Source organism: Diuraphis noxia, unplaced genomic scaffold (genome assembly GCF_037042655.1).
Source record: "Diuraphis noxia isolate RWA-SAM2 unplaced genomic scaffold, SU_Dnox_SAM2 contig0003, whole genome shotgun sequence".
Classification (NCBI taxonomy): Eukaryota; Metazoa; Arthropoda; class Insecta; order Hemiptera; family Aphididae; genus Diuraphis; species Diuraphis noxia.
Genome location: NW_028301713.1, coordinates 14,016,170 through 14,032,152, shown reverse-complemented (window position 1 = coordinate 14,032,152; position 15,983 = coordinate 14,016,170). Strand labels below are relative to the sequence as shown.

Below are 15,983 nucleotides of genomic sequence, written 5' to 3'. Positions count from 1 at the left end.
GGCTGATATATCAGATAACATTAGCTATGTTTGCTGATGATACGGCAATTTTGTCAACACGTAATAGTCAGCTCACTGCAACTGATGACTTACAGAGGTCAATTGACAATATCTTTGCCTGGACAAGACGTTGGAAAATTAAGATCAATGGCGATAAATCGGTGCACGTTAACTATACGTTACGTAAAACTGAAAACATCCAATTAGTACTGAATCAATCACCAATCCCGCAAAAAGATTCAGCAAAGTATCTTGGAATGCATCTATCTTGGCTCTCGTCTAAACTGGAAACACCACGTCCGTCAAAAAAAAAATCAGATTAAAGAAAAAATGCGAAGACTTTATTGGTTAGTCGGACCTTACTCCGAGTTAACCATCGAAAACAAACGTCTACTGTATATGTAGCAATTATAAAACCGAGCTGGATATATGGCATTCAATTGTAGGGTTGTGCCAGTGATTCTAATATCGATGTAATACAACACTGTCAATACATTGCCCCTCGGACCATCACTGCAGCTTACCGGTTCGAAAGAAACAACGCAATCCACCGTGATATGATGCTGCCAACAAAAGCAGACGAAATGGAAAGTTTTGCTCGCAAACACGAGACGAGGCTAGATCACCATATCAATCCATTGGACATTCAATTATTAGACAACTCCAAGGATATCAGATGTCTTAAACGTCTGAAACCATATGACTTAGTTTAAGATTTTAGATTAAGGCAGGAGGTATTTCATTGGAAGTGATCCCATCAGCGTGTAATATATATAATAATATATATATGTAATTTATATCTAGTATGTAAAATATATATAATTTTCAAACATATTTATAAAAACCTTTGGGTCGTTTAAATAATAAAGTCCTAAGGCATTTAAAAAAAAAATATCTAAGGTTATAATTGTAACGGAGCTACCGAAGACAATACTCCGTCACTTTTAATAATTTATACAAGTGGTGTTTTGTGTAATTATCCTGTTTATTTCATATACAAATATATTTATAACTTGCAGGGGGGGGGGGATTTGACTGCTCACGTTCCCGTGACTGCCTGTATTAGTACTCGGGTATGAGGCGGTCTTACATAATCGGGTATTTGTTTTTATATGTACATTGTCGGGACGGCCCGGGTGGCTATGATCAGCCCGCTCGAGAAAGTGGCGTCGATCAATAGTCCCGGGTGGGAAGCGTGGCCTAGGCAGGCCCGCTTGGGGAGACTATCTATGTGTCGTTCGTGGCCCTGATAAGGGCCGTTTAAATTTCCGCCGAGTATACGGAGTGAGGTGTGGTTCTCTGAATCCTCTTCGAAGCACTCCGGGATGGTTCTGGCTCGGCTCCTTGGATGAACGTTGGTGGTCAGGAGTACGTATCGTCTCTGCGTACTGCGTGTCAGGATAGCCACAACATACTGTCCCAATTCGTCGTCGAGAGTCGTATCACGTGAGGTGTCCGTGAACGTCGTTGCTACTGTGGTTGATACGACCGGGTCACAATTAGGTCGGTACGGTTTAGCCCGGGAACGGGCTGTTTTAACATGGTACGGTCGATGTCGGCGGCTGGCTGTGTCGCCGTCCGGTGGTCTGGATTGCACTGGTCCTGCTCGAAGTCAGTCTTCACTAGCGGCGGCCAGTTTTGGTGGTTGCGGTGTTTATCTTCGGCGTTGGTTGTTCTCCTTTGATCCTTCAGTAGAGAGCAGAGTGTGTTGATCTCTTGATGTCTTGTTGTCTGGAAGGTTGAAGGAATACTGGTGATTAGTTGGTAAGATGCACCCGTATATATACCACTTTCCGCTCTGGGTGCTGTTCTCATTGTCGGAGATTCTATGTTTTTGGCGAGTGAAAGTGACATCGATCCTATAACCTGTTACGCGTCATTGATGTCATTTTCAATCGACATACTCGTCGACAATACTTGTCGAAAATCGTATTGTTTCTACCATATCGCATATTTGTTTGTGTTATGTTGTCTTGTCATACGTATTGAATTAGTGGCCGTGAGGACGGCCGTTTGAAGTGTGGTTGTCTGTGCCGTATCATAATATTCAACACTAAGTTTTCCATAAGTTTTGCTTCAAATAGCTATAGAGAAAATTTGAAGCGTCAAAATAGGAAAAATGTTTTGAGCGTTTAAGTTTTAAATTTTTATGAAATCGCATAACGATAACGATTTATCCTCAAACCAGGATATGTATATCTATGCAAGGTTTTTGGAAAAATTGATTAACCAAGCCTTATGAAAAATGCGTCCCAATTGAAAAATAAAATATTTGTCTCAAAATAGAATATATGACAATATTTAAATAATAATATATCCTAGACTGACAAATCATCTCCGTTCAGAATCGTTTTTCGTATACAATGATACATATCATTGCATTCAAATCTAACTTACCCTAGTCAGAGCTCCACTCCACCACCTAATGTACAGCAGAACGTTTTGGGGCAGTAAAAGTGCTTAGATTTTTGACTTCAGTACCTCGTTCGATCTGAAAGTGAATATTTTTCTAAATAATCGGGATAAACAAACTAAAATATAAGGGAAAAACAGGAAATTTTACGTAGAATCAGTTTTTTCGACAAAATCGATTTTGATTTTTTATGTAACTTTAAAACAAATGACCATTTATACATGAAATAGTTTCAAAAGTTTCTGACTTAAGTTAAACTATTCATAGGTATATGCAATTTTCGATAATTATTAGTTTTTTTTTTAAAATTAATGTCGTTAAAAATTTATTTGTTGGAAAGAAAAGTAAGAAAATTTAATACATGACTCTTCACATATTGCTACAATAGCAGTTGAAAAATAAAATAAATCCAGTCACAATTTTTTTTTTTAAGCATTCAAAGTTTGAATTTTGAAAAATTACGTAAAAATCACGAAAATTCGCAAATTGTTTTAAGCTAGAAATTCATAAAAAATTTCTTTTTAAATCTAAGATTTGAAAATTTGATAAAAGACTCCTTACAAGTTTAAAATTTTTATCACAAAAAATTTTCCACCAGAAATTCAAATTAAATTATTATGAGCGTATGAAATAATTTTTATAACATTGGACTTTCACTGGATTTCACATTTAGCGATTTTCTTATCTTGGCGTATCTCTAAAACAAATGACCGCAGATACTTGAAATTTTCACTGAATGTTTATATATAGGAATTTTCTATTTTGATACAATTTTCAAAATATTTAGAGATGGATTTGAACTGGTTACTGACATTTTAATTTTGCAACTTTTTTAGTTTTTTTTTCTATAAATATCGCTAAAAATTTATTTGTTGGGTAGAAAAGCTTGAAAATTTAAAACAAGGCTCTTAACATATTTTTACAATAGCAGTTGATAAATAAAAGAAATGCTTATTCACAATTTTTTTTACAAGCATTCAAATTTTAATTTTGACAACATACATAAAATCATGAAAATTCTCAAATTATTTTAAGTTAGAAAATTCATAAAAATTTTTCTTTTTAAATCTAAGATTTGATAATTTTTAATAATAATATATCTTAGACAGATAAACCGTTTCCGCTCAGAATCGTTTTTCGTATACAATGATATAATATTGGATTCAAATAATTTAATTCCATCCATTATAGTAACCCACTTGTAACCTTCTGTACAGCAGAGTGATATCCACTTTCCCGGTTTTTAAAATTTAATTACACAAGAATGTGCTTTAAAAAATATTGTTTTTCACGTTAAAAATTAGTATTTACTTTATCTATTTTTGATTAGTGTCCACGAATTTTTTCTGCTATGCAATGAAGCCCTTGAACAATAAACTTGGCATGGATAACTTTAGGATAAAAAAGTTTAATTGCATTTCAACTTTTTATCATATAAGATGCCGTGTCACAGCAATATAACAAGACGTCATTATGCCTCACTCTCTCGGGCCACAAAATATGCATAGAGTCATCAAATAACTTTGCAATAGTCGAGTTATTAATTTTAGGCAGTACTTCAGAGTTTAATAAAAATGTTTGTCCTGCTTTATCCATGTCGAGAGTACCAATAATGACGTTGGGACAAAGTGGCCTAAAGAGTCAGTGTGTGGGGTCTCATCGATGGATACCCAGATTTTTTTGTCAATAACAGCATTTCTAATTTTAATTGATGTTTCATCGTAAATTTCATCTACGTAGCCTTTTCGTAATATGATCACGCCTAGAATTATTTTGCCAGTATATTTTACTAAAAATGATTTATTATTTAATTTATTTAACGGTAGGCATATTGGCCGATAACTTCGTGGAACACAAATCTCTATTGAAGCACAATTTTTTGGTATCAGTTGGAAAAATCTGTTGAGCTTTTTTATATTTACGTTTTCTTTCTTTCTGGGCAACAAATTGTAGATGTTTTCCAGTAATCAAATGTTGGGTAACATTAAACCTTTTTTGCACTTTCACACTCGATATTACAAATTTTACAATACAGTATTTTACCGTCTGTTGAGAACACTTCAGGAATCAGGACTGAATTTAGATAGGTACATAATTGTTTGATTGTCAAAATAAAGACACTTTATCTTTAGGCATTTTGTATAATAATATAACGCGTTTGGACCTATGTTTGACGGTCAACCGTTGAGAAACACAGAGAGAAAAATGAATAAGTCCGATGTCTGTGACAGGCATCCCCGTGGCACGTATGGATAACATTTTGTGCGTTGAACAATATTATCTTATCTGTCTACAATTAATGTAATTAATAACCCGACAAATAGCGGCATTCGATTGGCAAATCTCGAGAAATATCGTCGATAATATCAATGCTATTTTTGGTTGTATGAATAACGACGACCCTCAGGGTGACACTTAGTGTTACGGGTTTAGCGAACCTGGGGCCCCGAGCTGAGGCGTAGGGAAAGTGGCGCTCCCATCGCCCAATGTGCTTAGAGTACATTGCAGTAGCTCTGCTTTAACCTTCATTGGTTGGGGTAGCCTGGTTCTCCAGATTGGGGTTTAAGCGCAGGGCTAATAACCCTGCCTTGTAAAAAAAAAATATGTTTAGGATTCACACACCAAGGCCTCGGAATAGAGATAAGGAAAAAAGAACTGGCAACTGGAATTTGGACTTGCTTTGTGGTATATGGACCGTAAAGACCATGTACAAACCTGGCGTGGCTTTGGAATTAGTAAGGGAAGTGGAGAAATATAGAATGAAGTGCGTAGCCTTGCAAGAGGTGAGATGGGAAGGTGTCATGACAACTAAGATATCACAAACTACCATATTTAATGGTAACTGTTAACGTGGCCACAGTTTAGGAACGGGCTTTGCTGTACATGAGTCAATTATCGGTGCAGTAAAATACTTCAAAAATATTAACCCAAGACTTTCAACATTAACATAAAAAACAGAGAATGCCGATATTGTATTAATTAATGTACTTGCACCCACTGAAGAGAAAGACGAGGAGGAGAAAGAATATTTTTATGCCACACTAGCCAATGTATATGATTCATCAGAGGGAAGTTTAAGAATAGTGCTGGCAGATTTAAATGCAAAATTAGGTCAAGAAGCAGAATACAGGAATTATTATTACATAAATATTGGATCCCAGAGCTTACACGCAATTACTAATGATAACAGAACAAAATTAATTGACTTCGCGGTAGGAAAAGGGCTAGTAATAAAAATTACCATGTTTCCGAGAAAAGATATACATAAGTACACGTGGATCTCTCCAGACGGAAGACACAGAAACCAAATTGACCATGTGTTAGTCTCAAATAGGTTTAAAAATAGCATAGTAAATATAAGAACCCTGCGTGGTGCGGATATAGGTTCCAACCACCTATTAATTATTAGTATATGGATAAAAGTGAAACTCAAGAGATTATTTACACTTTACAAAAGAAAGACAGGGCGATATGATATAAATAAACTAGAGGACCAGGTCATAAGCACAGTTTTTAAAGACAATATTAAGAACGAGCTGCAAAATAAACAGAGGTTATCCAACGATGCAGTGGATAGAGAATGGGAACAAATAAAGGAGACGATAAATAACGTGGCAACAAGGACCCTAGGGAATAAAAAACTGAAATATAAGCAATGGTTCAATGGGATCTGTGAGGCAGCAGTACATAGAAGAAACCTGGCAAGGAAACAATGGCTAAATGATACAAGCAATGAAAACTTGTTTACAAGCTTGAGCACTCGACAGAGGGAAGCAAGAAATATCATAAGATGTGAAAAAAGGAAATACATACAGAATATAATGAACAGTGCGGAACAAGATTACAGTACACATAGGACCAGGGACATGTACAGTCGGGTAAATACTCTAAGAGGAAAGTAAAAAAAGAAAGAAAGGTTCTTAAGACACGAAGATGGTTCATTGATAACAACTGATGATGAGCTAGAAAAAAAGTGGGGTAACTACTTCAGAGAACTGTTGAATTGTGAAGAACCAGAAGAAACCTTTATTTTTGATCTTGCCAAAAGGGATATTATAGATTGTACAGAACCCACGTTAGATGAGGTAAAAAATCGAATAAATAATTTGAAGAACCACAAGTCACCAGGGGAGGATGAGATCCAAGCAGAACTCTTAAAAAAAGGAGGAGAAGAAGTCTCATTTAGAGTTTGGAAACTGATTTGCCGAATATGGTAAAATGAGAAATTACCAACAGAATGGAAGACAGCAGTGCTATGTCCAATTCACAAGAAAGGGAATGAACTGGACTGCAATAATTATAGGGGAATAGCTCTCCTAAATGTAACATGCAAAGTCTTTTCGAACTGCATACTATGAAGGTTAAAGAGCGAAGCAGAAGAAACTATAGATGACTATCAGGGAGGATTTGGACCAGGAAGGTCGACAGTAGATCAGATATTTATCCTCAGACAACTGTTCCAAAAAACTTGGGAGTTCGACAAAGAGATACATGTTCTTTTTATCAACTTCAAAAAGACATACGAAAGCGTACGTAGAGCAAGCCTAATCAATTGCCTGGAAGAATTTAAGTTACCACAAAAATTAATAAGACTTATTGGGTTAAAAATCACAGAAGTAAAAATTAAGGTAGGAAGTGCAGAAACAGAGCCAATACTAATAAAATCTGGGTTAAGACAAGGAGACTCAATATTACCGATTCTGTTTAACTTGATTTTAGAGAAAGTAGTAAAAGAAATGTATATTCAACCACAAGAAGGTGAAAAGTTACAAGAATCGAATATAACAATTTTAGCATATGCAGATGATGTGGTACTAATGAGCAAATCACAAGATAATTTAAGATCACTATTCACTCGTCTGGAGGAAAAGGCAAAAAAAGTAGGGTTACAAGTAAACGAGGAAAAAACCGAATACATGGTTGTTGGTAGAAGAGATAGTGTGGCCGTTTTTCCACATCTGAAAGTTGGTAGATATGAGTTCAGTAGAGTCAAACAGTTTAAGTACCTGGGTTCAATATTAACAGAAAAAAATGAGATTGACAAAGAAATAGCATGAAGAATCCTATCAGGAAATAAATGTTTTTATGGACTCACGAAAATATTAGGATCACGATCTCTGTCAATAGAAATGAAGACACAACTATACATAACCTTAATACGCTACGCTCAGTTGTCACTTATGGGACTGAGGCCTGGCCATTGAGAAAGACTGAGGAAAGGAAAATACTGGTTTTTGAAAGGAAAGTTTTAAGGAAGATTTTTGGACCTGTTATGGACAGAGAAACAGGAGAGTGGAAAACGAGAAAAAATGGGGAACTGGAAAGGATGTTCCGGAAAGAAAATATATTAAGCGTAATCAAAAGCCGAAGACTTCAAAGGGCTGGACATGCTATGCGAAGCCAGAACCATCTCATAAGGATGATCATGGACGAGAACCCAGTAGGCAAGAGACCACTGGGAAGACCACGATTGAGGTGGGATGATGTGATAAGAAAAGACGTGGAAACACTGAACGGAGGATGGGATTGGAAAACAAGAGCGGTGGATAGAGAACGCTGGAGGATTGGATGTGTCATGGGATGGTCTTGATGGCCGGAAAACCCAAGAAGAAGAAGAAGAATGAATAACGACGACGCAAAAAATATTAGTAAAATAATTATAAATTATTTAAAATATGCATCTAAAAGTATAAAATGGAAGAAATCAGCCCAAAAAACCAGAGGCATGAAACGCATTTGTTTCGCACTCTGCTATTTTTGTGACTGCAAAAAAAAAATATGCGAATGCTACAAATCCTCTGCCCTAATGATCAATAACTAACAACAACCAGCAACAAAGCATCTAAACATTACAGATTTGATGATCATTAAAAAGGTTTAATGAAAAATTAAATTAAAAAGAATTAAATATAATTTAAGAAAGATGATACAGTTATACAAGTTATAAATAATTGCTATCTTGAAAATTTGATATTTTTAGATAGCATATATTTTTGTTTCTAAAGCCCACGAAATAAGTACTCGGAAGACTTTCATTAACATGCTTTGATGAAAACTGATAATATATTATTGATAATTAACTTTATATTAAGTCTATTACAACAACAATTGTGTGAATAATTGACAGTATTTTTTTCTAGGGACTTTGGTCTAATATTAATTTAAATAATGGTATGATATTAATAAGATTATCATTAATATTTTGTTCTTATAATCCAGGCCCTGGTATGGAATTTAATTTTAATTTTTTCATTGATGTTTATAACTCTTTATATCTTTTTTGTTTGAATGTTATTTAATTTATATACATTTACAATAGTTTTTTCTTTCTCAAAATTATTGTTTTTAATCAATTAATAATCATAGAAATTAAAATTTTCCAATCTATAGAACACTCGTTAGACGTAATAAAAGCAATACATTATGGACGAGTGTGAATGTGGGACCTGTCCTGAATCTGATATAATTGATTAGCTACATAGTATGTAACCTAATTAGATTTTCCAGACTTAGTTTTCAATTTCAATTCTGGTTACGTTTTCTGTGTGTTTGATAAGTACAAACATTTTACATACTTCATATACATAGCTATTCAAAATTATTTTTTTTAAACACTATTCCTTAAACATGTTCTCCGTCATTTTCGACACATTCGGGCATCCCGGCATAGTGGAAAAGGTCAAAAAATATTACGACCTATTATATTTATAAATATTTCGAAGTGACTGTGATGCAAACTTGTGAAACATACATAAAAAATAATTAATTAATAAATAAATAAATTACTATATAAATTCAGATCAAATAAAAATTAGTTTTTTCTTTTTATCAATTACATTTGAGACTTGTTTTTCTAATCAAAATTAAGTTTATTGAGTACTTTTCTAATAGAACTAGATTTATATTTTTAATCGTTACAATTTATGAATAATTTATAATTATATTAATACATATTATTACTCGGTGTTTCTTTTTAATAGAAATATGCTGTAAGTTTTTTTTAGTTTAAGCAATTAAAAATGTAAATGTGTAATTTTCCCTTTAATAATGAATTTATTCAAATTCAAATTTTTGGAATTTTCAAATATACTCAAAAACCATATTTTCAAATTCTTGAAATTTGTTGTACTACTTAAAGAGTCTTTTAAAAGATAAAAGTGATACAAACTTCTGTTTTTCAAATGAGAATTTCCCTTTTTTTTGTACATAATTTAGAAAATAATTTTTTAAACATTTTGATGTACTAAATTAAAAATCTGAATTCGTAGTTTTTTTTTAAATAATGATAAGGCTTCAACATCTTAGGTTATTAGCCTACAATTTTAACAATATGAACAAAACGAAATTTACATATATTTACAATATATGGGCTAGGTGAATATAATAGAAAAATTTATAAATCACTTCAGTATTATCTTCGCTGAGAGCAAGTCGGAGAGAAGTTACGTTTTTAAAAATTGTTCGAGCTTCGGTGTATTTTGGTCATCTTGTGATGATGTGGTCGATACATAATTTCACGTTGCATGTGTTGCATATACTGGCAGTATGCTTTTTTGAATTTTTCCCCATTATATTAAAAAAATTCGTTAGTTTTGTATATGATCAGCTAGAAAAGGGTCAAACTCTTTTATTAATTCTAAGCATCCCAAATAATTACCATTATTTTGATATTCCAACATTTCATAATCGTCACGAAATCCAAGTCCTCTTGAAACCAAATACTTCACCACAGCAACAATCCTTTTGAGTACATTCTTCCAATAATTTATTTTAACATAGTATTGGGGAATCAATCCATTCGAGCAATAGTTTTGCTTCTTGAGATATACTTCATCATTGATTTCTTGTGTAGTGAACTATTCTCATGCTCCATTAAAGAGTTACTAATATTCTTCCAATCTTTGTATCCATTAAAAGAACTCAAACTGTTGCCTATAGTAATAGTATAATTAAAAATACAACAGCAATAACAATATACAGATTTCTTCAACGGTGAATATGTATATGGGCCAACTTCCTTGTACGCACTCTCCATTCGTCAATTTGCGGGTGAAAACATTTCTAGTCAAGCTTCTAGTTTTTGTTTTACCACTTACATCTGAAAAACTTGTAAAAGTTTCGGAGAAGTCACTATTTTTATTCTGGAAAAACTCTGGTCCTTTAAGTATCCAAATATCGCGTTTTTCTTCAGTTAAAATATCATTACAGTAAGTACCAGGGTTGTGACTCGTGAGATATATTTTCTATAATATGTATATTTGTTAAATCGCAGTTGCTTAAGCTGGAAGTTTTAAACTCTGATGTGTTAACGGCTGTCGTTAAATGTGGAGCAGATGAACTCAAAACAATTGTTATATCATTAAAAGTGGGTCCAGTTTCTGGATTTTCAAATTTAGAGGTACCTTGATATGACGAGGTCGAAAACTTAGTCTGCCTGTTAGTTTCTTCGAGTGTAAAAAATGAAGTAAGCTTAGGCAGTTTGCTAATATTTCCTTTTTGGATCTCAAGTCTTTTTCTTTTTTTCTGAACCACTCAATATGTATTTTTGACATAATTAAATGAAACTACAATTCTATTACAGACACTAATAAAATGTTATATTTTTATCATAGTTAAATAAACTAAACGAAACGGACAAACGGTGCACTTGTATTGGCTGTCAGTTTTATCGTGTATTTACTGAAAAAGTTTAAAATCAAATTCCTATTCAATTCACTGCTTTGACATAATTAGGATAAGATAAATAATCCAGTACATAATAAGGACAGATAGAAACTGATATAGATTATGGGCGCTGCAGTAGTTGATTTATATAATGTATAAAATTTGTTATAGTTTCTCGCATTTGTGTGGGTAACCCCTGCCGCTCCCGTCCACAACATAATCCGCGAGTCGTTGCCGATAACCGTCGTAATCGTAGGATCGGTAATGGCGAAAACATTACAATTTAAAATAGTAATTTCGATTTGGCTGAGGGGCCTTGGGCACGTGCCCATAGGGTAAAGACGGAACTCCATACTGGAGTAGGTTCCTTGGTGTTGAGGAAGGAGTGGGTTAGGTGAGTGTGTACTATTCTGGCTCCGGTTATAATAACTTCGTCTCTTCTTTTAAGACGGGAAAATTCCATTTTTTTTGGAAGCCTCAATGTCTCTTAATTTGTTTGAGAGGGGAACCTCGGTCCATTTTGTTTGCCATGTATTAAGAACTTTAAGCTTAATGGTGTTGAGTGACTCTGAGGATTTGGTTAGGAATAGTTTTAATAGGCATTGTGAGGAAGTGTAGCTTCATTTGCGGATTTATCTGCTCTTTCATTGCCAATACGTAGTTTCTTAGTTATTAAATTGTTTGTACTACGGATAATAATCCTTAAAAATCGTTTTAATTGTGTATAAAATACACGTAGTAATTGGAACTAGTATTTATGATACTTAGGTCATTTTTACAAATTATTTATGTTTGATAGATTAATATTAATGACAAATATTTTCAAATTTACTATAGACCACATATTTTATAAACCTAAAACATGGACCTTTTATCCTTAGAACACAAATAATTCAATAACTACTCATGAAAATTTCGATTTCAACACATCAAAATTATCAAAAAAAAATGTCGGCTAAATAATTTAAAATAAAAATTGGGGTTCTCATTTGAAAAACAAAATTTTGTATCGCCACAGGACTTAAATGGTACAAAAAAATCTCTAAAATTTGAAAATATGGTCTTCAAGTATATTTATAGATTCTAAAAGTCAGATTTTAAATAGTTGCATTATTAAAGAAATAGAGGGGTGAGCACTGAACATGCTTGATGAAGCACGCTGTATTGGAATTAAATGAATTCTTAAATGCGTATAAAATCTAAGACTCTTGTGATTATTATTTATATTATATTAAATATCATTTGAATAATTGATGAGCGTTTTTAAAGTACCTATATTAAATTTTCAGGATTGTTTAAAAAAAAAAAAACTAATATCTATTAATAATTAAATTTCAATATATATTTTAAACCACGTGTTTCTAATTTTTATTTCAATTTATGATCATATAACAGAATACTATTATAAATATTTTATAATTAATACCTGCAATTTTTATTATATTTCAGTTACAAATGGTACGTAAAAAGTTGTATTTGTAAAAGTTACTCTTCATATTATTGTCTTTATTCTTACAAAGTTCATAGTCGATTTAAAGTACTGGAAAATATGAAATGCATACTTTTTCAATGATATTTTTCTATTTATTAACTAAAACTAAACTATAACTTTCAAATTCATTGTACTCGTAAATATCGTAATAACCTATTTATCTATCATGGTACATAATTAAAATCAAGTTTGCAGTTATAAATTATTTCATAATCAGGAGTTCAACGTTTGTAGATTGTTTGTAATTCATGTAAAACATTTTGTATGTCATTTACGCGTTGTGTGGTTCAATAAAAGCTTGACCGATGTTTTTTTTTGGCTGATTGCGCCATTGCGCTGATTGCACTGTGTAACTATACTATCTAACATAACTAATAACAGGTGGCATATGCCCTTACGTCCTAAGCCTATGCACACCAGGCGTGCAAACACATGCGTCCAACGAAATATTTTTGCGTTCGATAACGAAGATATTATTATAATTTTACAATATGCTCGTTGCGTGAAATAGTTTTCTTCTGAGTGCTGTTTTTGTTAGCAAAGTCAATTAAATCAATAGAACAACTAATGATTTTTTTCAACTTATACAATAAAAATAAGTTTCTTATTTTATTTAAAAGAATAATGCAATTCAGCAATATAGGTACATTTAAAGTTAAGTTCTCACAATATATTCATAAAATGTTATAGGTACCTAATGCAAAACCATATTTGGCAACTTTATTGAAAATTGGAGTAACTCATAAATATCCAACAAGATGTTACAATATACCAATTACACATAAATACATAATCTAAATAAATTCAATAGTTTATGAGGTGAAATACTGGTTTTCTTAGTAATTTATTTTGTATAATTAATATACAATAATGGTGTAGACCAAATGTAACAATTATAAATCAATAATATATATATATTTTATAATATTAAATTACATAATAACACTTCTGGGATACAAATAACATATAATTTATCATTGAATTATTCTTTATTTAATAATTAAGCAATACAAAGAGAAAACAAATAATTTAATAAGAACAGTTTAGTTTTTATTTCAAAATTGGATACGATAAAGTAATAATATATTTTAAAAAATCGGGTAAGTCGTGTATGTCGCTCTGCTGTACAGTAGGTTACAAGTGGGTTACTGTAATGGATGGAATTAAATTTGAATCCAAAGATATTATATCATTGTATACAAAAAACGATTCTGAGCGAAGACGGTTTATCTGTCTAGGATATATTATAGATTATTAAAAATTTTCAAATCTTAGATTAAAAAGAAAAATTATTATGAATTTCTAGTTTGAAATAATTTGCGAATTTTCGTGATTTTTACATATGTTGTCAAAATTCAAACTTTGAATGCTTGTAAAAAAAATAATTTGTCCATATCACTGATGAAATAAAAAGTGAATTGAGCGCTTGGCGGCAAAATACCAGACTTCAAAGTCGTTGACATACCAGAAGCAACAGTATTACTGAAAATTTGGGCAGCTAAATAAACTCTCATTTTTTTAAATGGTCCTGGATGAATGTTTGTATGTTTTAATTTTGGAGCCAAGCGAAGATTATTTTCAGAGTCATAATTATAAAAAGAATCATTATGGGCTTTAGTTATTATTGAATCATTGATTATAAAGTCATGTTTAAAAAACATGTTCCGAGTAGATTTCAAAAGATGAGGGGGGTCGAAAATGTAAAAAAAATTTTTCCGTCTGCTTCAAAATATGGCTTGTTATGAGAAACATAAAAGCTTTTAGAAAAACTTACAAAATGTGTGCCTTGATCAGTTACAAAAGCTTTGATATTAAGTTTAATATTTTGGAGGTGACAAATTGTTGACATAATTATGTCTTTTAGATCAGTAGCGGTACAGCTACTTGAATCAAGAAAATAAGCAATTGGTTGTTTCCAATTTTCATCTATGCCTCTGAGCATAAGGACTAAAGCATACTTGGCAGGTTCATACATCTTACGAGAATTGGATTCATGAAAACCAATAATTTAGTCTTTAGAGACATAATAAAATAAATTTGTTTTTAAAGCCATTTCATCGGCACGAAGTACGCAAAGATTTGGGTTTAAAACTACTAATTTTAAATGAAACAAAATTAAAAAGAAATTCATTTAGACCAGGATTTATCTCGTATTTTGATGTTACTCTTCTAAGTGTTCGACTAGTAGGAAGGGATAGAAGATTTTGCAATAAATTGTAGACTCTTGGACCTAGAAAATAAATACTTAAAGCAAGTTGCTTAATTTCATTAGAATACCTGAATCCTCGATAATTATTTTCCTTTTTCTTGATTTGAGATTTAACAATCATATAGGCGGTAGGTGACAAGTATTCTTTACATGTTTCCAGGCAAGTATCCAATTTATTTTTAGGTTCGTTTGCTATTTGTCGATTCAAATTTATAATAATTTGTTTCAACTTAGCCTGAACCCGTTCATTTTCCTTGAGCTTTTTCTGAAGAGCAACTTTTCGGGGAGTTTTTAAAGATAAATAACTAGGTGTTTGTACACCGATTACACTTGTTTCAATATCAGTGGATGTTGATGCATCAGATAAACTTGGAGAGTTTATTGATAGATGAGCAGAGGAACCTGTAAAAATTAAAATATACAATTCCATGCAAGTTGTTAATAATCCCCACGAATATAGATATTATGGTTGCACAACGAGTATAAATATGAAAGCTCTGGATGTTTTTTTCAAGAATTAAAAGAAAGTCGTGTCACACTAGCGCCTCTATAATGTATATTTAATGTACAACATCAATGTTTAAAAGTCTCTTGCTTTTTTAAGATTCCATGAAATAATTATCATATTTTGGAATAAATTAAAGAATTCTATTTATTTATTTGTTAATTATTGTGTAATGATTATTAGTATGGTAACGTGGTATAAGAGTTCAGCGATAATAATGGCTGTACAGGGCGCTTGTATGTTACGCCCTTATAAGACGGAGAAACACATGTGGGTATAACATCCTCTAAGGACAACAAGGGATAAGTGAGAATTTTATTGCATTTACAATAACATATTTCACAAGACATACCAGGTGTTGAACATGATAATGGCACAAAGTCTGAAGTGATACATTCAGGAGCATCATTATTCTTTGGTTCATCCACCCACTCAACTTCCATAACATCAAACAATGTAGGTACAGCATCCGGTTTCAGTCTATTTTTCTGAAAATTAGAAAACATAACAGTCTCAAAATGTAAAGAACAAACACGATACTTAGTGTTAGCAGCCAAATTATTGATTGATTTTAGTTCTTCACATTTGCAATTTTTAATCCAAACAGCACATCTATAATGTTATTGTAAATATAATTAATTACAACGAATTGAAATAAGTCATTTTAAAATGGGATAACAGTTGCAATATTACCTAAGGA

General features: G+C 32.2%; 1 protein-coding gene across 3 annotated transcripts in view; it reads right to left on the bottom strand.

Moving 5' to 3' along the window:
• The window catches only part of LOC149056768 (uncharacterized), a 26,261-nt gene extending 10,278 nt beyond the window's left edge, over positions 1-15,983 (bottom strand). Inside the window, exons 1-4 of one of the 3 annotated variants that reach the window (XR_016191075.1) lie at positions 15,636-15,983; positions 14,847-15,180; positions 2,398-2,491; positions 1,951-2,084 (exon numbers count right to left, since the gene is read on the bottom strand). Coding sequence is in view for 2 of the 3 variants with exons in the window: in XM_089224137.1 (XP_089080263.1) it covers positions 2,054-2,084; positions 14,847-15,180; positions 15,636-15,789 (519 nt within the window). In the remaining variant the exon portion in view is untranslated. Of the gene's footprint in view, positions 1-1,946; positions 2,085-2,397; positions 2,492-14,846; positions 15,181-15,635 lie in introns of those variants that run through there. The other 2 variants (XM_089224137.1, XM_089224138.1) reach the window with 2 other exon arrangements.